A 26696-nucleotide genomic window follows, 5' to 3' on the forward strand; every position below is an offset into this window, starting at 1 on the left:
AGACACCAGTCAGTGTACAGATATCTCCCTGAGTGAGAGAGGACTGAGAGACACCAGTCAGTGTACAGATATCTCCCTGAGAGAGAGGGGGGACTGAGAGACACCAGTCAGTGTACTGATATCTCCCGGAGAGAGAGGACTGAGAGACACCAGTCAGTGTACAGATATCTCCCTGAGAGAGAGGGGGGGGGGGACTGAGAGACACCAGTCAGTGTACAGATATCTCCCTGAGAGAGCGAGGGGACTGAGAGACACCAGTCAGTGTACAGATATCTCTCTGAGAGAGGGGACTGAGAGACACCAGTCAGTGTACAGATATCTTCCTGAGAGAGAGGGGACTGAGAGACACCAGTCAGTGTACAGATATCTCCCTGAGAGAGAGAGGGGACTGAGAGACACCAGTCAGTGTACAGATATCTCCCAGAGAGAGAGAGAGGGGACTGAGAGACACCAGTCAGTGTACAGATATCTCCCTGAGAGAGGGGACTGAGAGACACCAGTCAGTGTACAGATATCTCCCTGAGAGAGAGAGAGGACTGAGAGACACCAGTCAGTGTACAGATATCTCCCTGAGAGAGAGGGGACTGAGAGACACCAGTCAGTGTACAGATATCTCCCTGAGAGAGAGAGTGGACTGAGAGACACCAATCAGTGTACAGATATCTCCCTGAGTGAGAGAGGGGACTGAGAGACACCAGTCAGTGTACAGATATCTCCCGGAGAGAGAGGACTGAGAGACACCAGTCAGTGTACAGATATCTCCCTGAGAGAGAGGGGGGGGGGGGACTGAGAGACACCAGTCAGTGTACAGATATCTCCCTGAGAGAGCGAGGGGACTGAGAGACACCAGTCAGTGTACAGATATCTCTCTGAGAGAGGGGACTGAGAGACACCAGTCAGTGTACAGATATCTTCCTGAGAGAGAGGGGACTGAGAGACACCAGTCAGTGTACAGATATCTCCCTGAGAGAGAGAGGGGACTGAGAGACACCAGTCAGTGTACAGATATCTCCCAGAGAGAGAGAGAGGGGACTGAGAGACACCAGTCAGTGTACAGATATCTCCCTCAGAGAGGGGACTGAGAGACACCAGTCAGTGTACAGATATCTCCCTGAGAGAGAGAGAGGACTGAGAGACACCAGTCAGTGTACAGATATCTCCCTGAGAGAGAGGGGACTGAGAGACACCAGTCAGTGTACAGATATCTCCCTGAGAGAGAGAGAGGACTGAGAGACACTAGTCAGTGTACAGATATCTTCCTGAGAGAGAGGACTGAGAGACACCAGTCAGTGTACAGATATCTCCCTGAGAGAGAGGGGACTGAGAGACACCAGTCAGTGTACAGATATCTCCCTGAGAGAGAGAGAGGACTGAGAGACACCAGTCAGTGTACAGATATCTCCCTGAGAGAGAGGACTGAGAGACACCAGTCAGTGTACAGATATCTCCCTGAGAGAGAGAGGGGACTGAGAGACACCAGTCAGTGTACAGATATCTCCCTGAGAGAGAGAGGGGACTGAGAGACACCAGTCAGTGTACAGATATCTCCCTGAGAGAGAGGGGGGGGGGGGGTGGGGACTGAGAGACACCAGTCAGTGTACAGATATCTCCCTGAGAGAGAGGACTGAGAGACACCAGTCAGTGTACAGATATCTCCCTGAGAGAGAGAGGGGACTGAGAGACACCAGTCAGTGTACAGATATCTCCCTGAGAGAGAGGACTGAGAGACACCAGTCAGTGTACAGATATCTCCCTGAGAGAGAGGGGGGGGGGACTGAGAGACACCAGTCAGTGTACAGATATCTCCCTGAGAGAGAGGGGACTGAGAGACACCAGTCAGTGTACAGATATCTCCCTGAGAGAGAGAGGGGACTGAGAGACACCAGTCAGTGTACAGATATCTCCCTGAGAGTGAGGGGACTGAGAGACACCAGTCAGTGTACAGATATCTCCTGAGAGAGAGAGGGGACTGAGAGACACCAGTCAGTGTACAGATAGCTCCCTGAGAGAGAGGGGACTGAGAGACACCAGTCAGAGTACAGATATCTCCCTGAGAGAGAGAGGACTGAGAGACACCAGTCAGTGTACAGATATCTCCCTGAGAGAGAGAGAGGGGACTGAGAGACACCAGTCAGTGTACAGATATCTCCCTGAGTGAGAGAGGACTGAGAGACACCAGTCAGTGTACAGATATCTCTCTGAGAGAGGGGACTGAGAGACACCAGTCAGTGTACAGATATCTTCCTGAGAGAGAGGGGACTGAGAGACACCAGTCAGTGTACAGATATCTCCCTGAGAGAGAGAGGGGACTGAGAGACACCAGTCAGTGTACAGATATCTCCCAGAGAGAGAGAGAGGGGACTGAGAGACACCAGTCAGTGTACAGATATCTCCCTGAGAGAGGGGACTGAGAGACACCAGTCAGTGTACAGATATCTCCCTGAGAGAGAGAGAGGACTGAGAGACACCAGTCAGTGTACAGATATCTCCCTGAGAGAGAGGGGACTGAGAGACACCAGTCAGTGTACAGATATCTCCCTGAGAGAGAGAGAGGACTGAGAGACACTAGTCAGTGTACAGATATCTTCCTGAGAGAGAGGACTGAGAGACACCAGTCAGTGTACAGATATCTCCCTGAGAGAGAGGGGACTGAGAGACACCAGTCAGTGTACAGATATCTCCCTGAGAGAGAGAGGGGACTGAGAGACACCAGTCAGTGTACAGATATCTCCCTGAGAGTGAGGGGACTGAGAGACACCAGTCAGTGTACAGATATCTCCTGAGAGAGAGAGGGGACTGAGAGACACCAGTCAGTGTACAGATAGCTCCCTGAGAGAGAGGGGACTGAGAGACACCAGTCAGTGTACAGATATCTCCCTGAGAGAGAGAGGGGACTGAGAGACACCAGTCAGTGTACAGATATCTCCCTGAGAGTGAGGGGACTGAGAGACACCAGTCAGTGTACAGATATCTCCTGAGAGAGAGAGGGGACTGAGAGACACCAGTCAGTGTACAGATAGCTCCCTGAGAGAGAGGGGACTGAGAGACACCAGTCAGAGTACAGATATCTCCCTGAGAGAGAGAGGACTGAGAGACACCAGTCAGTGTACAGATATCTCCCTGAGAGAGAGAGAGGGGACTGAGAGACACCAGTCAGTGTACAGATATCTCCCTGAGTGAGAGAGGACTGAGAGACACCAGTCAGTGTACAGATATCTCCCTGAGAGAGAGGGGGGACTGAGAGACACCAGTCAGTGTACAGATATCTCCCGGAGAGAGAGGACTGAGAGACACCAGTCAGTGTACAGATATCTCCCTGAGAGAGAGGGGGGGGGGGACTGAGAGACACCAGTCAGTGTACAGATATCTCCCTGAGAGAGCGAGGGGACTGAGAGACACCAGTCAGTGTACAGATATCTCTCTGAGAGAGGGGACTGAGAGACACCAGTCAGTGTACAGATATCTTCCTGAGAGAGAGGGGACTGAGAGACACCAGTCAGTGTACAGATATCTCCCTGAGAGAGAGAGGGGACTGAGAGACACCAGTCAGTGTACAGATATCTCCCAGAGAGAGAGAGAGGGGACTGAGAGACACCAGTCAGTGTACAGATATCTCCCTGAGAGAGGGGACTGAGAGACACCAGTCAGTGTACAGATATCTCCCTGAGAGAGAGAGAGGACTGAGAGACACCAGTCAGTGTACAGATATCTCCCTGAGAGAGAGGGGACTGAGAGACACCAGTCAGTGTACAGATATCTCCCTGAGAGAGAGAGGGGACTGAGAGACACTAGTCAGTGTACAGATATCTTCCTGAGAGAGAGGACTGAGAGACACCAGTCAGTGTACAGATATCTCCCTGAGAGAGAGGGGACTGAGAGACACCAGTCAGTGTACAGATATCTCCCTGAGAGAGAGAGAGGACTGAGAGACACCAGTCAGTGTACAGATATCTCCCTGAGAGAGAGGACTGAGAGACACCAGTCAGTGTACAGATATCTCCCTGAGAGAGAGAGGGGACTGAGAGACACCAGTCAGTGTACAGATATCTCCCTGAGAGAGAGAGGGGACTGAGAGACACCAGTCAGTGTACAGATATCTCCCTGAGAGAGAGGGGGGGGTGGGGACTGAGAGACACCAGTCAGTGTACAGATATCTCCCTGAGAGAGAGGACTGAGAGACACCAGTCAGTGTACAGATATCTCCCTGAGAGAGAGAGGGGACTGAGAGACACCAGTCAGTGTACAGATATCTCCCTGAGAGAGAGGACTGAGAGACACCAGTCAGTGTACAGATATCTCCCTGAGAGAGAGGGGGGGGGACTGAGAGACACCAGTCAGTGTACAGATATCTCCCTGAGAGAGAGGGGACTGAGAGACACCAGTCAGTGTACAGATATCTCCCTGAGAGAGAGAGGGGACTGAGAGACACCAGTCAGTGTACAGATATCTCCCTGAGAGTGAGGGGACTGAGAGACACCAGTCAGTGTACAGATATCTCCTGAGAGAGAGAGGGGACTGAGAGACACCAGTCAGTGTACAGATAGCTCCCTGAGAGAGAGGGGACTGAGAGACACCAGTCAGTGTACAGATATCTCCCTGAGAGAGAGAGGACTGAGAGACACCAGTCAGTGTACAGATATCTCCCTGAGAGAGAGGGGACTGAGACACACCAGTCAGTGTACAGATATCCCCCTGAGAGAGAGGGGACTGAGAGACACCAGTCAGTGTACAGATATCTCCCTGAGAGAGAGGGAACTGAGAGACACCAGTCAGTGTACAGATATCTCCCTGAGAGAGAGAGTGGACTGAGAGACACCAATCAGTGTACAGATATCTCCCTGAGAGAGAGAGGGGACTGAGAGACACCAGTCAGTGTACAGATATCTCCCTGAGGGAGAGGGGACTGAGAGACACCAGTCAGTGTACAGATATCTCCCTGTGAGAGAGAGGGGACTGAGAGACACCAGTCAGTGTACATATATCTCCCTGAGAGAGAGAGGGGACTGAGAGACACCAGTCAGTGTACAGATATCTCCCTGAGAAAGAGGGAGACTGAGAGACACCAGTCAGTGTACAGATATCTCCCTGAGAGAGAGGGGACTGAGAGACACCAGTCAGTGTACAGATACCCCCCTGAGAGAGAGAGGGGACTGAGAGACACCAGTCAGTGTACAGATACCTCCCTGAGAGAGAGAGAGGACTGAGAAACACAGTCAGTGTACAGATATCTCCCTGAGAAAGAGGGAGACTGAGAGACACCAGTCAGTGTACAGATATCTCCCTGAGAGAGAGAGGGGACTGAGAGACACCAGACAGTGTACAGATATCCCCCTGAGAGAGAGAAGGGACTGAGAGACACCAGTCAGTGTACAGATGTCTCCCTGAGAGAGAGGGGACGGAGAGACACCAGTCAATGTACAGATATCTCCCTGGGAGAGAGAGGACTGAGAGACACCAGTCAGTGTACAGATATCTCCCTGAGAGAGAGAGAGGGGACTGAGAGACACCAGTCAGTGTACAGATATCTCCCTGAGAGAGAGAGGGGACTGAGAGACACCAGTCAGTGTACAGATATCTCCCCGAGAGAGAGAGGGGACTGAGAGACACCAGTCAGTGTACAGATATCTCCCTGAGAGAGAGGGGGGACTGAGAGACACCAGTCAGTGTACAGATATCTCCCTGAGAGAGAGGGGGGACTGAGAGACACCAGTCAGTGTACAGATATCTCCCTGAGAGAGAGAGGGGACAGAGAGACACCAGTCAGTGTACAGATATCTCCCTGAGAGAGAGAGAGGGGACTGAGAGACACCAATCAGTGTACAGATATCTCCCTGAGAGAGAGAGGGGACTGAGAGACACCAGTCAGTGTACAGATATCTCCCTGAGAGAGAGGGGGGACTGAGAGACACCAGTCAGTGTACAGATATCTCCCTGAGAGAGAGGGGACTGAGAGACACCAGTCAGTGTACAGATATCTCCCTGAGAGAGAGAGGGGACTGAGAGACACCAGTCAGTGTACAGATATCTCCCTGAGAGAGAGGGGACTGAGAGACACCAGTCAGTGTACAGATATCTCATTGAGAGAGAGGGGACTGAGAGACACCAGTCAGTGTACAGATATCTCCCTGAGAGAGAGAGGGGACTGAGAGACACCAGTCAGTGTGCAAATATCTCCCTGAGAGAGAGGGGACTGAGAGACACCAGTCAGGGTACAGATATCTCCCTGAGAGAGAGAGGGGACTGAGAGACACCAGTCAGTGTACAGATATCTCCCTGAGAGAGAGGGAGACTGAGAGACACCAGTCAGTGTACAGATATCTCCCAGAGAGAGAGGGGACCGAGAGACACCAGTCAGTGTGAAGATATCTCCCTGAGAGAGAGAGGGGACTGAGAGATACCAGTCAGGGTACAGATAACTCCCTGAGAGAGAGAGGGGACTGAGAGACACCAGTCAGTGTACAGATATCTCCCTGAGAGAGGGAGACTGAGAGACACCAGTCAGTGTACAGATATCTCCCTGAGAGAGAGGGGACTGAGAGACACCAGTCAGTGTACAGATATCTCCCTGAGAGAGAGAGAGAGGACTGAGAGAGACCAGTCAGTGTACAGATATCTCCCAGAGAGAGAGGGGACTGAGAGACACCAGTCAATGTACAGATATCTCCCTGAGAGAGAGGGGACTGAAAGACACCAGTCAGGGTACAGATATCTCCCTGAGAGAGAGGGGACTGAGACACACCAGTCAGTGTACAGATATCTCCCTGAGAGAGAGGAGACTGAGAGACACCAGTCAGTGTACAGATATCTCCCTGAGAGAGAGAGAGGACTGAGAGAGACCAGTCAGTGTACAGATATCTCCCTGAGAGAGAGAGGAGACTGAGAGACACCAGTCAGTGTACAGATATCTCCCTGAGAGAGAGAGGGGACTGAGAGACACCCGTCAGGGTACAGATATCTCCCTGAGAGAGAGGGGACTGAGAGAGACCAGTCAGTATACAGATATCTCCCTGAGAGAGAGAGGGGACTGAGAGACACCAGTCAGTGTACAGATATCTCCCTGAGAGAGAGAGGGGACTGAGAGACACCAGTCAGTGTACAGATATCTCCCTGAGAGAGAGAGGGAACTGAGAGACACCAGTCAGTGTACAGATATCTCCCTGAGAGAGCGAGGGGACTGAGAGACACCAGTCAGTGTACAGATATCTCCCTGAGAGAGTGGGGACTGAGAGACACCAGTCAGTGTACAGATATCTCCCTGAGAGAGAGGGGACTGAGAGACACAAGTCAGTGTACAGATATCTCCCTGAGAGAGAGGGAACTGAGAGACACCAGTCAGTGTACAGATATCTCCCTGAGAGAGCGAGGGGACTGAGAGACACCAGTCAGTGTACAGATATCTCCCTGAGAGAGAGGGGACTGAGAGACACCAGTCAGTGTACAGATATCTCCCTGAGAGAGGGGGGACAGAGAGACACCAGTCAGTGTACAGATATCTCCCTGAGAGAGAGGGGACTGAGAGACACAAGTCAGTGTACAGATATCTCCCTGAGAGAGAGGGAGTGGACTCTCGGTGTAACTGTGTCTGTGTTTGTGTGCAGAATGAGTTGGTGAAGGACTTGCAGGAGCTGGGTAAGACACTGGGACAAGGAGAGGATCAGGAAGATGGTGAAACTGGACAGGATACGGATACCAGGGTATCGGGTGAGAAGTCTGGCCTGGTTCCCGGAGGTGAAGCCTGTCATGATACCCCGCCCCCGGTGAGAGGGGGAGCTGACTCGGGGGGTGACAGCAGCAATGCTGCGCTGGAAGCCGTGTCTCCTGGGACCCATGGAGAAGGTACTGGGCTACGCCTTTGAATAACGCCCGACCCGCCCCACCCCACCGGTCACCCTCGACCCCCTCGCCGATCAACTCTGTCTGACTCGGGCCTTGAATATATCGGGTGGGCCGCAGCCTCCGCCGCTCTCTGAGGGAGAGATTTCCACAGACTACTGAGCCTCCGAGAGAGGAAATTCCTCCTCGTCTCCCTCTTCAACGGGAGACTCCTTTATTTATAAACTGTGACCCCCCTCCCCTCGTTCTCTGTTCGGCTTCCCCCCCCTCTTAACGGGGGTGGGTAGAAACATCTTCGAGCCCACCCTTTAGTTTCTGATTCTGTCCTCTGCTCCCAGACTCTCCCACACGGGGAAACATCCTCTCAGCATCTCCCCTCACTCTGAGATTCTGCCCTCTGGGCCCAGACTCTCCCACACGGGGAAACATCCTCTCAGAATCTCCCCTCTCTCTGAGATTCTGCCCTCTGCTCCCAGACTCTCCCACACGGGGAAACATCCTCTCAGAATCTCCCCTCACTCTGAGATTCTGTCCTCTGGGCCCAGACTCTCCCACACGGGGAAACATCCTCTCAGAATCTCCCCTCACTCTGAGATTCTGCCCTCTGGGCCCAGACTCTCCCACACGGGGAAACATCCTCTCAGAATCTCCCCTCACTCTGAGATTCTGTCCTCTGGGCCCAGACTCTCCCACACGGGGAAACATCCTCTCAGAATCTCCCCTCACTCTGAGATTCTGCCCTCTGGGCCCAGACTACCCCACATGGGGAAACATCCTCTCAGAATCTCCCCTCACTCTGAGATTCTGCCCTCTGGTCCCAGACTTTCCCACATGGGGAAACATCCTTTCAGAATCTCCCCTCACTCTGAGATTCTGTCCTCTGGGCCCAGACTCTCCCACACGGGGAAACATCCTCTCAGAATCTCCCCTCACTCTGAGATTCTGTCCTCTGGGCCCAGACTCTCCCACACGGGGAAACATCCTCTCAGCATCTCCCCTCACTCTGAGATTCTGTCCTCTGCTCCCAGACTCTCCCACACGGGGAAACATCCTCTCAGAATCTCCCCTCACTCTGAGATTCTGCCCTCTGCTCCCAGACTCTGCCACACGGGGAAACATCCTCTCAGAATCTCCCCTCACTCTGAGATTCTGTCCTCTGGGCCCAGACTCTCCCACACGGGGAAACATCCTCTCAGAATCTCCCCTCACTCTGAAATTCTGTCCTCTGGGCCCAGACTCTCCCACACGGGGAAACATCCTCTCAGAATCTCCCCTCACTCTGAGATTCTGTCCTCTGGGCCCAGACTCTCCCACATGGGGTGACATTCTCTCAGAATCTCCCCTCACTCTGAGATTCTGCCCTCTGCTCCCAGACTCTCCCACACGGGGAAACATCCTCTCAGAATCCCCCCTCACTCTGAGATTCTGCCCTCTGCTCCCAGACTCTCCCACACGGGGAAACACCCTCTCAGAATCTCCCCTCACTCTGAGATTCTGTCCTCTGGGCCCAGACTCTCCCACACGGGGAAACATCCTCTCAGAATCTCCCCTCACTCTGAGATTCTGCCCTCTGCTCCCAGACTCTCCCACACGGGGAAACATCCTCTCAGCATCTCCCCTCACTCTGACATTCTGTCCTCTGCTCCCAGACTCTCCCACACGGGGAAACATCCTCTCAGAATCTCCCCTCACTCTGAGATTCTGTCCTCTGGGCCCAGACTCTCCCACACGGGGAAACATCCTCTCAGAATCTCCCCTCACTCTGAGATTCTGCCCTCTGGGCCCAGACTCTCCCACACGGGGAAACATCCTCTCAGCATCTCCCCTCACTCTGAGATTCTGCCCTCTGGTCCCAGACTCTCTCACACGGGGAAACATCCTCTCAATGCTCGAGGCGTGCATATCACTAAGACCATGAGAAGTGACCTTGGGCACAAATCCATTTGTAAAAACAGAACTCCATCTGTTTCGCGAATGTCCCTTTGGGAAGGAAATCCACCCACCTTACCCCGGTCTGGCCTACGTGTGACTCCAGACCCGCACCAACGTGGTTGATTCTTAACTGCCCTCTGGAGCTGGTCGAGAAAGTCACACAGTTCAAGAGCAATTATTTTGGGGCAATAAACACTGCCAATGATGCCCACACGCCGTCAATGAATATAAACAATTTGATGCGACACCTCCATCAATGCCTCACGGAAATCCAAATACATCACATCTACTTGTTCCCCATTATCTATCCTTCTGTTCTTTTCACACTCGGTCTCGTCCAGGTTTGTTTTCCTTCATGGCTCGTTCCTCCTGCTCTTTCACACCTTCTGTTTATTCCTCAGTCCTCTGTTCTCTTCTGCTTCCCCAGGAGACAGTTCATCGGCCGTCGAAGGTGAGGGCGGCTTGCCAGCATCGGTCTCGATGACGTCCCTGAGTCGGTGAGTCGCCGCGCCTGGAAGACCAGGCTGGCCGCGCTAACCCACCGCTGTGTTCCTGAATTGTTGCCTCCGCTGTGTTCCCACACTCCTGATTCAAAGGGATGTGTGTGCCTCAGTGTTTATATCCCGTGTGAGGCTTTGGGTCCATTGGGATTGTATAGAATGGGAGTGAATGGGAAGGGGTTTGATCCATTGGGATTGTGTAGAATGGGAGTGAATGGGAAGGGGATTGATCCATTGGGATTGTGTACAATGGGAGTGAATGGGAAGGGGTTTGATCCATTGGGATTGTGTAGAATGGGAGTGAATGGAAAGCGGTTTGATCCATTGGGATTGTGTAGAATGGGAGTGAATGGAAAGCGGTTTGATCCATTGGGATTGTGTTGAATGGGAGTGAATGGGAAGGGGTTTGATCCATTAGGATTGTGTAGAATGGGTGTGAATGGGAAGGGGTTTAATCCATTGGGATTGTGTGGAATGGGAGTGAATGGGAAGGGGTTTGATCCATTGGGATTGTGTACAATGGGAGTGAATGGGAAGGGGTTTAATCCATTGGGATTGTGTACAATGGGAGTGATGGGAGTGAATGGGAAGGGGTTTGATCCATTGGGATTGTGTAGAAAGGGAGTGAATGGGAAGGGGTTTGATCCATTGGGATTGTGTTGAATGGGAGTGAATGGGATGGGGTTTGACCCATTGGGATTGTGTACAATGGGAGTGAATGGGAAGGGGTTTGATCCATTGGGATTATGTACAATGGGAGTGAATGGGAACGGGTTTGATCCATTGGGATTGTGTACAATGGGAGTGAATGGGAAGGGGTTTGATCCATTGGGATTGTGTACAATGGGAGTGATGGGAGTGTATGGGAAGGGGTTTGATCCATTGGGATTGTGTAGAATGGGAGTGAATGGGAAGGTGTTTGATCCATTGGGATTGTGTGGAATGGGGTGAATGGAAAGCGGTTTGATCCATTGGGATTGTGTACAATGGGAGTGAATGGGAAGGGGTTTAATCCATTGGGATTGTGTACAATGGGAGTGAATGGGAAGGGGTTTGATCCTTTGGGATTGTGTGGAATGGGAGTGAATGGGAAGGGGTTTGATCCATTGGGATTGTGTACAATGGGAGTGATGGGAGTGAATGGGAAGTGGTTTGATCCATTCGGATTGTGTAGAAAGGGAGTGAATAGGAAGGGGTTTGATCCATTGATATTGAGTAGAATGGGAGTGAATGGGAAGTGGTTTGATCCATTCGGATTGTGTAGAAAGGGAGTGAATGGGAAGGGGTTTGATCCATTGGGATTGTGTAGAATGGGAGTGAATGGGAAGGGGTTTGATCCATTGGGATTGTGTAGAATGGGAGTGAATGGGAAGGGGATTGATCCATTGGGATTGTGTAGAATGGGAGTGAATGGGAAGGGGATTGATCCATTGGGATTGTGTACAATGGGAGTGATGGGAGTGAATGGGAAGTGGTTTGATCCATTCGGATTGTGTAGAAAGGGAGTGAATAGGAAGGGGTTTGATCCATTGATATTGAGTAGAATGGGAGTGAATGGGAAGTGGTTTGATCCATTCGGATTGTGTAGAAAGGGAGTGAATGGGAAGGGGTTTGATCCATTGGGATTGTGTAGAATGGGAGTGAATGGGAAGGGGTTTGATCCATTGGGATTGTGTAGAATGGGAGTGAATGGGAAGGGGATTGATCCATTGGGATTGTGTAGAATGGGAGTGAATGGGAAGGGGATTGATTCATTGGGATTGTGTAGAATGGGAGTGAATGGGAAGGGGTTTGATCCATTGGGATTGTGTAGAATTGGAGTGAATGGGAAGGGGTTTGATCCATTGGGATTGTGTTGAATGTGAGTGAAAGGGAAGGATTTTGATCCATTGGGATTGTGTAGAATGGGAGTGAATGGGAAGGGGATTGATCCATTGGGATTGTGTTGAATGGGAGTGAATGGGAAGGGGGTTGATCCATTGGGATTGTGTAGAATGGGAGTGAATGGGAAGGGGTTTGATCCATTGGGATTGTGTAGAATGGGAGTGAATGGGAAGGGGATTGATCCATTGGGATTGTGTAGAATGGGAGTGAATGGGAAGGGGATTGATTCATTGGGATTGTGTAGAATGGGAGTGAATGGGAAGGGGTTTGATCCATTGGGATTGTGTAGAATTGGAGTGAATGGGAAGGGGTTTGATCCATTGGGATTGTGTTGAATGTGAGTGAAAGGGAAGGATTTTGATCCATTGGGATTGTGTAGAATGGGAGTGAATGGGAAGGGGTTTGATCCATTGGGATTGTGTTGAATGGGAGTGAATGGGAAGGGGGTTGATCCATTGGGATTGTGTAGAATGGGAGTGAATGGAAAGCGGTTTGATCCATTGGGATTGTGTACAATGGGAGTGAATGGGAAGGGGTTTAATCCATTGGGATTGTGTACAATGGGAGTGATGGGAGTGAATGGGAAGGGGTTTGATCCATTGGGATTGTGTAGAATGGGAGTGATTGGGATGGGGTTTGATCCATTGGGATTGTGTAGAATGGGAGTGAATGGAAAGCGGTTTGATCCATTGGGATTGTGTACAATGGGAGTGAATGGGAAGGGGTTTAATCCATTGGGATTGTGTACAATGGGATTGAATGGGAAGGGGTTTGATCCATTGGGATTATGTACAATGGGAGTGAATGGGAACGGGTTTGATCCATTGGGATTGTGTACAATGGGAGTGATGGGAGTGAATGGGAAGGGGTTTGATCCATTGGGATTGTGTAGAAAGAGAGTGAATAGGAAGGGGTTTGATCCATTGGTTTTGAGTAGAATGGGAGTGATTGGGAAGCGGTTTGATCCATTGGGATTGTGTAGAATTGGAGTGAATGGGAAGGGGTTTGATCCATTTGGATTGTGTTGAATGGGAGTGAATGGGATGGGGTTTGATCCATTGGGATTGTGTACAATGGGAGTGAATGGGAAGGGGTTTGATCCATTGGGATTATGTACAATGGGAGTGAATGGGAAGGGGTTTGATCCATTGGGATTGTGTACAATGGGAGTGAATGGGAAGGGGTTTGATCCATTGGGATTGTGTACAATGGGAGTGATGGGAGTGAATGGGAAGGGGTTTGATCCATTGGGATTGTGTAGAATGGGAGTGATTGGGATGGGGTTTGATCCATTGGGATTGTGTAGAATGGGAGTGAATGGAAAGCGGTTTGATCCATTGGGATTGTGTACAATGGGAGTGAATGGGAAGGGGTTTAATCCATTGGGATTGTGTACAATGGGAGTGAATGGGAAGGGGTTTGATCCATTGGGATTATGTACAATGGGAGTGAATGGGAACGGGTTTGATCCATTGGGATTGTGTACAATGGGAGTGAATGGGAAGGGGTTTGATCCATTGGGATTGTGTACAATGGGAGTGATGGGAGTGTATGGGAAGGGGTTTGATCCATTGGGATTGTGTAGAATGGGAGTGAATGGGAAGGTGTTTGATCCATTGGGATTGTGTGGAATGGGGTGAATGGAAAGCGGTTTGATCCATTGGGATTGTGTACAATGGGAGTGAATGGGAAGGGGTTTAATCCATTGGGATTGTGTACAATGGGAGTGATGGGAGTGAATGGGAAGTTGTTTGATCCATTGGGATTGTGTAGAAAGGGAGTGAATAGGAAGGGGTTTGATCCATTGGGATTGTGTAGAATGGGAGTGAATGGGAAGGGGTTTGATCCTTTGGGATTGTGTGGAATGGGAGTGAATGGGAAGGGGTTTGATCCATTGGGATTGTGTACAATGGGAGTGATGGGAGTGAATGGGAAGTGGTTTGATCCATTGGGATTGTGTAGAAAGGGAGTGAATAGGAAGGGGTTTGATCCATTGGGATTGTGTAGAATGGGAGTGAATGGGAAGCAGTTTGATCCATTGGGATTGTGTAGAATTGGAGTGAATGGGAAGGGGTTTGATCCATTGGGATTGTGTAGAATTGGAGTGAATGGGAAGGGGTTTGATCCATTGGGATTGTGTTGAATGTGAGTGAAAGGGAAGGATTTTGATCCATTGGGATTGTGTACAATGGGAGTGAATGGGGAGGGGTTTGATCCATTGGGATTGTGTTGAATGGGAGTGAATGGGAAGGGGGTTGATCCATTGGGATTGTGTAGAATGGGAGTGAATGGAAAGCGGTTTGATCCATTGGGATTGTGTACAATGGGAGTGAATGGGAAGGGGTTTAATCCATTGGGATTGTGTACAATGGGAGTGATGGTAGTGAATGGGGAGGGGTTTGATCCATTGGGATTGTGTAGAAAGGGAGTGAATAGGAAGGGGTTTGATCCATTGGTTTTGAGTAGAATGGGAGTGATTGGGAAGCGGTTTGATCCATTGGGAATGTGTAGAATTGGAGTGAATGGGAAGGGGTTTGATCCATTTGGATTGTGTTGAATGGGAGTGAATGGGATGGGGTTTGATCCATTGGGATTGTCTACAATGGGAGTGAATGGGAAGGGGTTTGATCCATTGGGATTATGTACAATGGGAGTGAATGGGAAGGGGTTTGATCCATTGGGATTGTGTACAATGGGAGTGAATGGGAAGGGGTTTGATCCATTGGGATTGTGTACAATGGGAATGATGGGAGTGAATGGGAAGGGGTTTGATCCATTGGGATTGTGTAGAATGGGAGTGATTGGGATGGGGTTTGATCCATTGGGATTGTGTAGAATGGGAGTGAATGGAAAGCGGTTTGATCTATTGGGATTGTGTACAATGGGAGTGATGGGAGTGAATGGGAAGTGGTTTGATCCATTGGGATTGTGTAGAAAGGGAGTGAATAGGAAGGGGTTTGATCCATTGGGATTGTGTAGAATGGGAGTGAATGGGAAGCAGTTTGATCCATTGGGATTGTGTAGAATTGGAGTGAATGGGAAGGGGTTTGATCCATTGGGATTGTGTAGAATTGGAGTGAATGGGAAGGGGTTTGATCCATTGGGATTGTGTTGAATGTGAGTGAAAGGGAAGGATTTTGATCCATTGGGATTGTGTACAATGGGAGTGAATGGGAAGGGGTTTGATCCATTGGGATTGTGTTGAATGGGAGTGAATGGGAAGGGGGTTGATCCATTGGGATTGTGTAGAATGGGAGTGAATGGAAAGCGGTTTGATCCATTGGGATTGTGTACAATGGGAGTGAATGGGAAGGGGTTTAATCCATTGGGATTGTGTACAATGGGAGTGATGGTAGTGAATGGGGAGGGGTTTGATCCATTGGGATTGTGTAGAAAGGGAGTGAATAGGAAGGGGTTTGATCCATTGGTTTTGAGTAGAATGGGAGTGATTGGGAAGCGGTTTGATCCATTGGGATTGTGTAGAATTGGAGTGAATGGGAAGGGGTTTGATCCATTGGGATTGTGTAGAAAGGGAGTGAATAGGAAGGGGATTGATCCATTGATATTGAGTAGAATGGGAGTGAATGGGAAGGGGTTTGATCCATTGGGATTGTGTAGAATGGGAGTGAATAGGAAGGGGTTTGATCCATTGATATTGAGTAGAATGGGAGAGAATGGGAAGGGGTTTGATCCATTGGGATTGTGTAGAATTGGAGTGAATGGGAAGGGGTTTGATCCATTGGGATTGTGTTGAATGGGAGTGAAAGGGAAGGGTTTTGATCCATTGGGATTGTGTACAATGGGAGTGAATGGTAAGGGGTTTGATCCATTGGGATTATGTACAATGGGAGTGAATGGGAAGGGGTTTGATCCATTGGGATTGTGTATAATGGGAGTGAATGGGAAGGGGCTTGCTCCATTGGGATTGTGTACAATGGGAGTGATGGGAGTGAATGGGAAGGGGTTTGATCCATTGGGATTGTGTAAAATGGGAGTGAATGGGAAGGGGTTTGATCCATTGGGATTGTGTAGAATGGGAGTGAATGGGAAGGGGCTTGCTCCATTGGGATTGTGTACAATGGGAGTGATGGGAGTGAATGGGAAGGGGTTTGATCCATTGGGATTGTGTTGAATGGCAGTGAATGGGAAGGGGTTTGATCCATTGGGATTGTGTACAATGGGAGTGAATGGGAACGGGTTTAATCCATTGGGATTGTGTACAATGGGAGTGATGGGAGTGAATGGGAAGGGGTTTGATCCATTGGGATTCTGTAGAAAGGGAGTGAATAGGAAGGGGTTTGATCCATTGGGATTGTGTAGAATGGGAGTGAATGGGAAGGGGTTTGATCCATTGGGATTGTGTGGAATGGCAGTGAATGGGAAGGGGTTTGATCCATTGGGATTGTGTACAATGGGAGTGATGGGAGTGAATGGGAAGGGGTTTGATCCATTGGGATTGTGTACAATGGGAGTGAATGGGAAGGGGTTTGATCCATTGGGATCGTGTACAATGGGAGTGCATGGGAAGGGGTTTGATCCATTGGGATTGTGTACAATGGGAGTGATGGGAGTGAATGGGAAGGGGTTTGATCCATTGGGATTGTGTAGAATGGGAGTGAATAGGAAGGGATTTGATCCATTGGGATTGTGTTGAATGGGAGAGAATGGGAAGGGGTTTGATCCATTGGGATTGTGTAGAATGGGAGTAAATGGGAAGGGGATTGATCCATTGGGGTTGTGTAGAATGGGAATGAATGGGAAGGGGTTTGATCCATTGCGATTGTCTACAATGGGAGTGAATGGGAAGGTGTTTGATCCATTGGGATTGTCTACAATGGGAATGAATGGGAAGGGGATTGATCCATTGGGATTGTGTAGAATGGGAGTGAATGGGAAAGGGTTTGATCCATTGGGATTGTGTTGAATGGGAGTGAATGGGAAGGGGTTTGATCCATTGGGATTGTGTGGAATGGGAGTGAATGGGAAGGGGTTTGATCCATTGGGATTGTGTTGAATGGGAGGGAATGGGAAGGGGTTTGATCCATTGGGATTGCGTAGAATGGGAGTGAATGGGAAGGGGTTTTATCCATTGGGATTGTGTGGAATGGGAAGGTGTTTGATCCCTTGGGATTGTGTAGAATGGGAGTGAATGGGAAGGGGTTTGATCCACTGGGATTGTGTAGAATTTGAGTGAATGGGAAGGGGTTTGATCCACTGGGATTGTGTAGAATAGGAGTGAATGGGAAGGGGTTTGATCCATTGGGATTGTGTAGAATGGGAGTGAATGGGAAGGGGTTTGATCCATTGGGATTGTGTACAATGGGAGTGAATGGGAAGGGGTTTGATCCATTGGGATTGTGTAGAATGGGAGTGAATGGGAAGGGATTTGATCCATTGAGATTGTGTACAATGGGAGTGAATGGAAAGGGGTTTGATCCATTGGGATTGTGTGGAATGGGAGTGAATGGGAAGGGGATTGAGTCACTGAGACTATTTTGAATGGGATGGCGCTCAGCTTTTTGGGAATGCTGCCTTTGTGGAGCTCCGGTCCTCCAGGTTATGGTTCTCCAGCTCATTCCCGGTCCACTGGCCTCACAGATCCATCACCAAGGAAGACATGTCATGTCTGAAGAGCCCCGCACTGGACCAGGTGAAGCAGCCGGACAGGGGCAGGGATATCGGTCGTTCCCAGACTGTTCCCCGATCGTTTGGCGCTCAGTCGAAGCGAGCAGCTGCGGCACAGAAGTTCGAGAAGCCAAGTACATCGTAAGTCCCGTCTTCAGAAGCGGTCACGCACGGAGGGAGTGCCGCACTGTCACAGGGTCAGTATTGAGGGAGAGCTGCACTGTCAGAGGGTCAGTACTGAGCGAGCGCCGCACTGTCAGAGAGTCAGTACTGAGGGAGTGCCGCACTGTCAGAGGGTTAGTACGGAGAGAGTGCGGCACTGTCAGAGGGTCAGTACTGAGGGAGTGCCGCACTGTCAGAGGCTCAGTACTGAGGGAGTGCCGCACTGTCAGAGGGTCAGCACTGAGGGAGTGCTGCGCTGTCAGAGGGTCAGTACTGAGGAAGAGCTGCACTGTCAGAGGGTCAGTACTGAGGGTGTGCTGCACTGTCAGGGTCAGTACTGAGGGAGCGCCGCACTGTCAGAGGGTCAGTGCTGAGTTGTGCTGCACTGTCAGGGGGTCAGTACTGAGGGAGTGCTGCACTGTCAGAGGGTCAGTACTGTGGGAGTGCCGCACTGTCAGAGGGTCAGTACTGAGGGAGTGCCGCGCTGTCAGAGGGTCAGTACTGAGGGAGTGCTGCACTGTCAGAGGGTCAGTACTGTGGGAGTGCCGCACTGTCAGAGGGTCAGTACTGAGGGAGTGCCGCGCTGTCAGAGGGTCAGTACTGAGGGAGAGCTGCACTGTCAGAGGGTCACTACTGAGGGAGTGCCGCACTGTCAGAGGGTCCGTACTGAGGGAGTGCCGCACTGTCAGAGGGTCAGTACTGAGGGAGTGCTGCACTGTCAGAGGGTCAGTACTGAGGGAGCGCCGCACTGTCAGAGGGTCAGTGCTGAGTTGTGCTGCACTGTCAGGGGGTCAGTACTGAGGCAGTGCTGCACTGTCAGAGGGTCAGTACTGTGGGAGTGCCGCACTGTCAGAGGGTCAGTACTGAGGGAGTGCCGCGCTGTCAGAGGGTCAGTACTGAGGGAGTGCTGCACTGTCAGAGGGTCAGTACTGTGGGAGTGCTGCACTGTCACAGGGTCAGTACTGAGGGAGTGCTGCACTGTCAGAGGGTGAGTACTGAGGGAGAGCTGCACTGTTAGAGGGTCAGTACTGAGCGAGAGCTGCACTGTCAGAGGGTCAGTACTGAGGGAGTGCTGCACTGTCAGAGGGTCAGTACAGAGGGAGAGCTGCACTGTCAGAGGGTCTGTACTGAGGGATTGCTGCACTGTCAGAGGGTCAGTACTGAGGGATTGCTGCTCTGTCAGAGGGTCAGTACTGAGGGATTGCTGCACTGTCAGAGGGTCAGTACTGAGGGAGTGCCGCGCTGTCAGAGAGTCAGTGCTGAGGGAGTGCTGCACTGTCAGAGGGTCAGTACTGAGGGAGAGCTGCACTGTCAGAGTGTCAGTACTGAGGGAGAGCTGCACTGTCAGAGGGTCAGTACTGAGGGATTGCTGCACTGTCAGAGGGTCAGTACTGAGGGAGTGCCGCACTGTCATAGGCTCAGTACTGAGGGAGTGCCGCGCTGTCAGAGGGTCAGTACTGAGGGAGTGCTGCACTGTCAGAGGGTCAGTACTGAGGGAGCGCTGCACTGTCAGAGGGTCAGTACTGAGGGAGTGCTGCACTGTCAGAGGGTCAGTACTGAGGGAGTGCTGCACTGTCAGCGGGTCAGTACTGAGGGAACGCCGCACTGTCAGAGGGTCAGTACTGAGGGAGTGCTGCACTGTCAGAGGGTCAGTACTGAGGGAGTGCTGCACTGTCAGAGGGTCAGTACTGAGGGAGTGCTGCACTGTCACAGGGTCAGTACTGAGGGAGTGCTGCACTGTCAGAGGGTCAGTACTGAGGGAGAGCTGCACTGTTAGAGGGTCAGTACTGAGCGAGAGCTGCACTGTCAGAGGCTCAGTACTGAGGGAGTGCTGCACTGTCAGAGGGTCAGTACTGAGGGAGTGCTGCACTGTCGGAGGGTCAGTACAGAGGGAGAGCTGCACTGTCAGAGGGTCAGTACTGAGGGATTGCTGCACTGTCAGAGGGTCAGTACTGAGGGATTGCTGCACTGTCAGAGGGTCAGTACTGAGGGATTGCTGCACTGTCAGAGGGTCAGAACTGAGGGAGTGCTGCACTGTCAGAGGGTCAGTGCTGAGGGAGTGCTGCACTGTCAGAGGGTCAGTACTGAGGGAGAGCTGCACTGTCAGAGGGTCAGTACTGAGGGAGTGCTGCACTGTCAGAGAGTCAGTACTGAGGGAGTGCTGCACTGTCAGAAGGTCAGTATGAGGGAGTGCTGCACTGTCGGAGGGTCAGTACTGAGGGAGTGCTGCACTGTCAGAGGGTCAGTACTGAGGGAGAGCTGCACTGTCAGAGGGTCAGTACTGAGGGAGTGCTGCACGGTCAGAGGGTCAGTACTGAGGGAGTGCTGCACTGTCAGAGAGTCAGTACTGAGGGAGTGCCGCACTGTCAGAGGGTCAGTACTGAGGGAGTGCTGCACTGTCAGAGGGTCAGAACTGAGGGAGTGCTGCACTGTCAGAGGGTCAGTACTGAGGGAGAGCTGCACTGTCAGAGGGTCAGTACTGAGGGAGTGCCGCACTGTCAGAGGGTCAGTACTGAGGGAGTGCTGCACTGTCAGAGGGTCAGTACTGAGGGAGTGCTGCACTGTCAGAGGGTCAGAACTGAGGGAGTGCCGCACTGTCAGAGGGTCAGTACTGAGGGAGCGCCGCACAGTCAGAGGGTCAGTACTGAGTGAGTGCCGCACTGTCAGAGGGTCAGGGCTGAGGGAGAGCTGCACTGTCAGAGGGTCAGTACTGAGGGAGAGCTGCACTGTCAGAGGGTCAGTACTGAGGGAGTGCCGCACTGTCAGAGGGTCAGTACTGAGGGAGTGCTGCACTGTCAGAGGGTCAGTACTGAGGGAGTGCTGCACTGTCAGAGGGTCAGAACTGAGAGAGTGCCGCACTGTCAGAGGGTCAGTACTGAGAGAGCGCCGCACAGTCAGAGGGTCAGTACTGAGGGAGCGCCGCACAGTCAGAGGGTCAGTACTGAGGGAGTGCTGCACTGTCAGAGGGTCAGTACTGAGGGAGTGCTGCACTGTCAGAGGGTCAGTACTGAGGGAGTGCCGCACTGTCAGAGGGTCAGTACTGAGGGAGTGCCGCACTGTCAGAGGGTCAGATCTGAGGCAGTGCTGCACAGTCAGAGGGTCAGTACAGAGGGAGTGCTGCACTGTCAGAGGGTCAGTACTGAGTGAGTGCCGCACTGTCAGAGGGTCAGTACTGAGGGAGTGCCGCACTGTCAGAGGGTCAGTACTGAGGGAGTGCCGCACTGTCAGAGGGTCAGTACTGAGGGAGTGCCACACTGTCAGAGGGTCAGTACTGAGGGAGTGCCGCACTGTCAGAGGGTCAGTACTGAGGCAGTGCCGCACTGTCAGAGGGTCAGTACTGAGGGAGTGCCGCACTGTCAGAGGGTCAGTACTGAGGGAGTGCTGCACAGTCAGAGGGTCAGTACTGAGGGAGTGCCGCACTGTCAGAGGGTCAGTACTGAGGGAGTGCTGCACTGTCAGAGGGTCAGTACTGAGGGAGTGCTGCACTGTCAGAGGGTCTATACTGAGGGAGTGCTGCACTGTCAGGGGGTCAGTACTGAGAGAGTGCCGCACTGTCAGAGGTTCAGTACTGAGGGAGCGCCGCACTGTCAGAGGGTCAGTACTGAGGGAGTGCCGCACTGTCAGAGGGTCAGTACTGAGGGAGCGCCGCACTGTCAGGGGGTCAGTACTGAGAGACTGCCGCACTGTCAGAGGGTCAGTACTGAGGGAGTGCTGCACTGTCAGAGGGTCAGTACTGAGGGAGAGCTGCACTGTCAGAGGGTCAGTACTGAGGGAGAGCTGCACTGTCAGAGGGTCAGTACTGAGGGAGTGCTGCACTGTCAGAGGGTCAGTACTGAGGGAGTGCCGCACTGTCACAGGGTCAGTACTGAGGGAGTGCCGCACTGTCAGAGGGTCAGTACTGAGGGAGTGCTGCACTGTCAGAGGGTCAGTACTGAGGGAGTGCCGCACTGTCACAGGGTCAGTACTGAGGGAGAGCTGCACTGTCAGAGGGTCAGTACTGAGGGAGTGCCGCACTGTCAGAGGGTCAGTACTGAGGGAGTGCTGCACTGTCAGAGAGTCAGTACTGAGGGAGTGCTGCACTGTCAGAGGGTCAGTACTGAGGGAGTGCCGCACTGTCACAGGGTCAGTACTGAGGGAGAGCTGCACTGTCAGAGGGTCAGTACTGAGGGAGAGCTGCACAGGTGTATCTGAGCTGGGGCACATCCAGGGCGGACACACCACCAGGCCGCTCACTCGACCCACGGCGCAGCAGATTTCTTCCCTGGCGAGCGTTTGTGGATTCTTGTTTCCGCCTGACATGACCCCCTCCCCCCACGACCAGTGTCCCAGTCCCCCCCATTGTACAAACCTCCAGCGCCTGTTCACGTTCGACCTTTCCGACCCCTGCCGTGTTGTAGGAACGAGGAATCAGCGGGTGCGAAGGTGAAGGTCCACCGGTCGACCAGCTCCGGAACATCTGGTGTGAACAGCATCAAACAGAGGCTCTTGGACTGGTGCCGCGCGAAAACCCGAGGCTACGAGGTGAGGGCGACGGTGTCGCTGTCAGGGTCATGTGGAGGGAGCTCTCCACTGTATCTAACCCGTGCTGTACCTGTCCTGGGAGAGCTCGATGCTGACACTGGGTATAAAGTGGGGGGGACACTGTCAGGGTAATGTAGAGGGTGCTCTACACTGTATCTAACCCGTGCTGTACCTGTCCTGGGAGCGCTCGATGCTCACACTGGGTATAAAGTGGGGGGGACACTGTCAGGGTAATGTAGAGGGAGCTCTACACTGTATCTAACTCGTGCTGTACCCGTCCTGGGAGAGCTCGATGGTGACACTGGGTATAAAGTGGGGGACACACTGTCAGGGTAATGTAGAGGGAGCTCTACACTGTATCTAACCCGTGCTGTACCTGTCCTGGGAGAACTCGATGCTGATACTGGGTATAAAGTGGGGGGGACACTGTCAGGGTAATGTAGAGGGAGCTCTACACTGTATCTAACTCGTGCTGTACCCGTCCTGGGAGAGCTCGATGCTCACACTGGGTATAAAGTGGGGGGGACACTGTCAGGGTAATGTAGAGGGAGTTCTACACTGTATCTAACCCGTGCTGTACCTGTTCTGGGAGCGCTCGTTGCTGACACTGGGTATAAAGTGGGGGGCACACTGTCAGGGTAATGTAGAGGGAGTTCTACACTGTATCTAACCCGTGCTGTACCTGTCCTGGGAGAGCTCGATGCTGACACTGGGTATAAAGTGGGGGGCACACTGTCAGGGTAATGTAGAGGGAGTTCTACACTGTATCTAACCCGTGCTGTACCTGTCCGGGGAGAGCTCGATGCTGACGCTGGGTATAAAGTGGGGGGGGTCACTGTCAGGGTAATGTAGAGGGAGCTCTACACTGTATCTAACCCGTGCTGTACCTGTCCTGGGAGAGCTCGATGCTGACACTGGGTATAAAGTGGGGGGGACACTGTCAGGGTAATGTAGAGGGAGTTCTACACTGTATCTAACCCGTGCTGTACCTGTCCTGGGAGAGCTCGTTGCTGACACTGGGTATAAAATGGGGGACACACAGTCAGTGTAATGTAGAGGGAGCTCGACACTGTATCTAACCCGTGCTGTACCTGTCCTGGGAGAGCTCGATGCTGACACTGGGTATAAAGTGGGGGACACACTGTCAGGGTAATGTAGAGGGAGCTCTACACTGTATCTAACCCGTGCTGTACCTGTCCTGGGAGAGCTCGATGCTGACACTGGGTATAAAGTGGGGGACACACTGTCAGGGTAATGTAGAGGGAGCTCTACACTGTATCTAATCCGTGCTGTACCTGTCCTGGGAGAGCTCGATGCTGACACTGGGTATAAAGTGGGGGACACACTGTCAGGGTAATGTAGAGGGAGCTCTACACTGTATCTAACCCGTGCTGTACCTGTCCTGGGAGAGCTCGATGCTGACACTGGGTATAAAGTGGGGGGGACACTGTCAGTGTAATGTAGAGGGAGCTCTACCCTGTATCTAACCCATGCTGTACCTGTCCTGGGAGAGCTCGATGCTGACACTGGGTATAAAGTGGGGGACACACTGTCAGGGTAATGTAGAGGGAGCTCTACACTGTGTCTAACCCGTGCTGTCCCTGTCCTGGGAGAGCTCGATGCTGACACTGGGTATAAAGTGGGGGACACACTGTCAGGGTAATGTAGAGGGAGCTCTACACTGTATCTAACCCGTGCTGTACCTGTCCTGGGAGAGCTCGATGCTGACACTGGGTATAAAGTGGGGGACACACTGTCAGGGTAATGTAGAGGGAGCTCTACACTGTGTCTAACCCGTGCTGTCCCTGTCCTGGGAGAGCTCGATGCTGACACTGGGTATAAAGTGGGGGACACACTGTCAGGGTAATGTAGAGGGAGCTCTACACTGTATCTAACCCGTGCTGTACCTGTCCTGGGAGAGCTCGATGCTGACACTGGGTATAAAGTGGGGGGGACACTGTCAGGGTAATGTAGAGGGAGCTCTACACTGTATCTAACCCGTGCTGTACCTGTCCTGGGAGAGCTCGATGCTGACACTGGGTATAAAGTGGGGGACACACTGTCAGGGTAATGTAGAGGGAGCTCTACACTGTATCTAACCCGTGCTGTACCTGTCCTGGGAGAGCTCGATGCTGACACTGGGTATAAAGTGGGGGACACACTGTCAGGGTAATGTAGAGGGAGCTCTACACTGTATCTAACCCGTGCTGTACCTGTCCTGGGAGAGCTCGATGCTGACTCTGGGTATAAAGTGGGGGACACTGTCAGGGTAATGTGGAGGGAGCTCTACACTGTATCTAACCTGTGCTGTACCTGTCCTGCGAGAGCTCGATGCTGACTCTGGGTATAAAGTGGGGGACACACTGTCAGAGTAATGTAGAGGGAGCTCTACACTGTATCTAACCCGTGCTGTTCCTGTCCTGGGAGAGCTCGATGCTGACACTGGGTATAAAGTGGGGGACACACTGTCAGGGTAATGTAGAGGGAGCTCTACACTGTATCTAACCCGTGCTGTACCTGTCCTGGGAGAGCTCGATGCTGACACTGGGTACAAAGTGGGGGACACACTGTCAGGGTAATGTAGAGGGAGCTCTACACTGTATCTAACCCGTGCTGTACCTGTCCTGGGAGAGCGCGATGCTGACACTGGGTATAAAGTGGGGACACACTGTCAGGGTAATGTAGAGGGAGCTCTACACTGTATCTAACCCGTGCTGTACCTGTCCTGGGAGAGCTCGATGCTGACACTGGGTATAAAGTGGGGACACACTGTCAGGGTAATGTAGAGGGAGCTCTACACTGTATCTAACCCGTGCTGTACCTGTCCTGGGAGAGCTCGATGCTGACACTGGGTATAAAATGAGGGACACACTGTCAGGGTAATGTAGAGGGAGCTCTACACTGTATCTAACCCGTGCTGTACCTGTCCTGGGAGAGCTCGATGCTGACACTGGGTATAAAGTGGGGGACACACTGTCAGGGTAATGTAGAGGGAGCTCTACACTGTATCTAACCTGTGCTGTACCTGTCCTGGGAGCGCTCGATGCTGACACTGGGTATAAAGTGGGGGACACACTGTCAGGGTAATGTAGAGGGAGCTCTACACTGTATCTAACCCGTGCTGTACCTGTCCTGGGAGAGCTCGATGCTGACACTGGGTATAAAGTGGGGGACACACTGTCAGGGTAATGTAGAGGGAGCTCTACACTGTATCTAACCCGTGCTGTACCTGTCCTGGGAGAGCTCGATGCTGACTCTGGGTATAAAGTGGGGGACACTGTCAGGGTAATGTGGAGGGAGCTCTACACTGTATCTAACCTGTGCTGTACCTGTCCTGCGAGAGCTCGATGCTGACTTTGGGTATAAAGTGGGGGACACACTGTCAGAGTAATGTAGAGGGAGCTCTACACTGTATCTAACCCGTGCTGTACCTGTCCTGGGAGAGCTCGATGCTGACACTGGGTATAAAGTGGGGACACACTGTCAGGGTAATGTTTAGGGAGCTCTACACTGTATCTAACCCGTGCTGTACCTGTCCTGGGAGAGCTCGATGCTGACACTGGGTATAAAATGAGGGACACACTGTCAGGGTAATGTAGAGGGAGCTCTACACTGTATCTAACCCGTGCTGTACCTGTCCTGGGAGAGCTCGATGCTGACACTGGGTATAAAGTGGGGGACACACTGTCAGGGTAATGTAGAGGGAGCTCTACACTGTATCTAACCTGTGCTGTACCTGTCCTGGGAGCGCTCGATGCTGACACTGGGTATAAAGTGGGGGACACACTGTCAGGGCAAGGTAGAGGGAGCTCAACACTGTATCTAACCCGTGCTGTACCTGTCCTGGGAGAGCTCGATGCTGACACTGGGTATAAAGTGGGGGACACACTGTCAGGGTAATGTAGAGGGAGCTCTACACTGTATCTAACCCGTGCTGTACCTGTCTTGGGAGAGCTCGATGCTGACACTGGGTATAAAGTGGGGGACACACTGTCAGGGTAATGTAGAGGGAGCTCTACACTGTATCTAACCCCTGCTGTACCAGTCCTGGGAGAGCTCGATGCTGACACTGGGAATAAAGTGGGGGACACACTGTCAGGGTAATGTAGAGGGAGCTCTGCACTTTATCTAACCCGTGCTGTACCTATCCTGGGAGAGCTCGATGCTGACACTGGGTATAAAGTGGGGGACACTGTCAGGGTAATGTAGAGGGAGCTCTACACCGTATCTAACCCGTGC

General features: G+C 52.0%; 1 protein-coding gene across 2 annotated transcripts in view; it reads left to right on the forward strand.

Annotated features, from left to right (window-relative positions):
* Nucleotides 1-26696, forward strand: part of LOC140410100 (smoothelin-like protein 2) — a 177726-nt gene that overhangs the window by 54548 nt on the left and 96482 nt on the right. For both annotated transcript variants that reach the window (XM_072498039.1, XM_072498038.1), the window contains exons 3-6: nt 7599-7836; nt 10193-10262; nt 17748-17915; nt 22334-22457. In XM_072498039.1, coding sequence (XP_072354140.1) covers nt 7599-7836; nt 10193-10262; nt 17748-17915; nt 22334-22457 — 600 coding nt within the window. The remainder of the gene's footprint in view (nt 1-7598; nt 7837-10192; nt 10263-17747; nt 17916-22333; nt 22458-26696) is intronic.

The sequence above is a fragment of the Scyliorhinus torazame genome, chromosome 4 (genome assembly GCF_047496885.1).
Source record: "Scyliorhinus torazame isolate Kashiwa2021f chromosome 4, sScyTor2.1, whole genome shotgun sequence".
NCBI classification, from domain to species: Eukaryota; Metazoa; Chordata; class Chondrichthyes; order Carcharhiniformes; family Scyliorhinidae; genus Scyliorhinus; species Scyliorhinus torazame.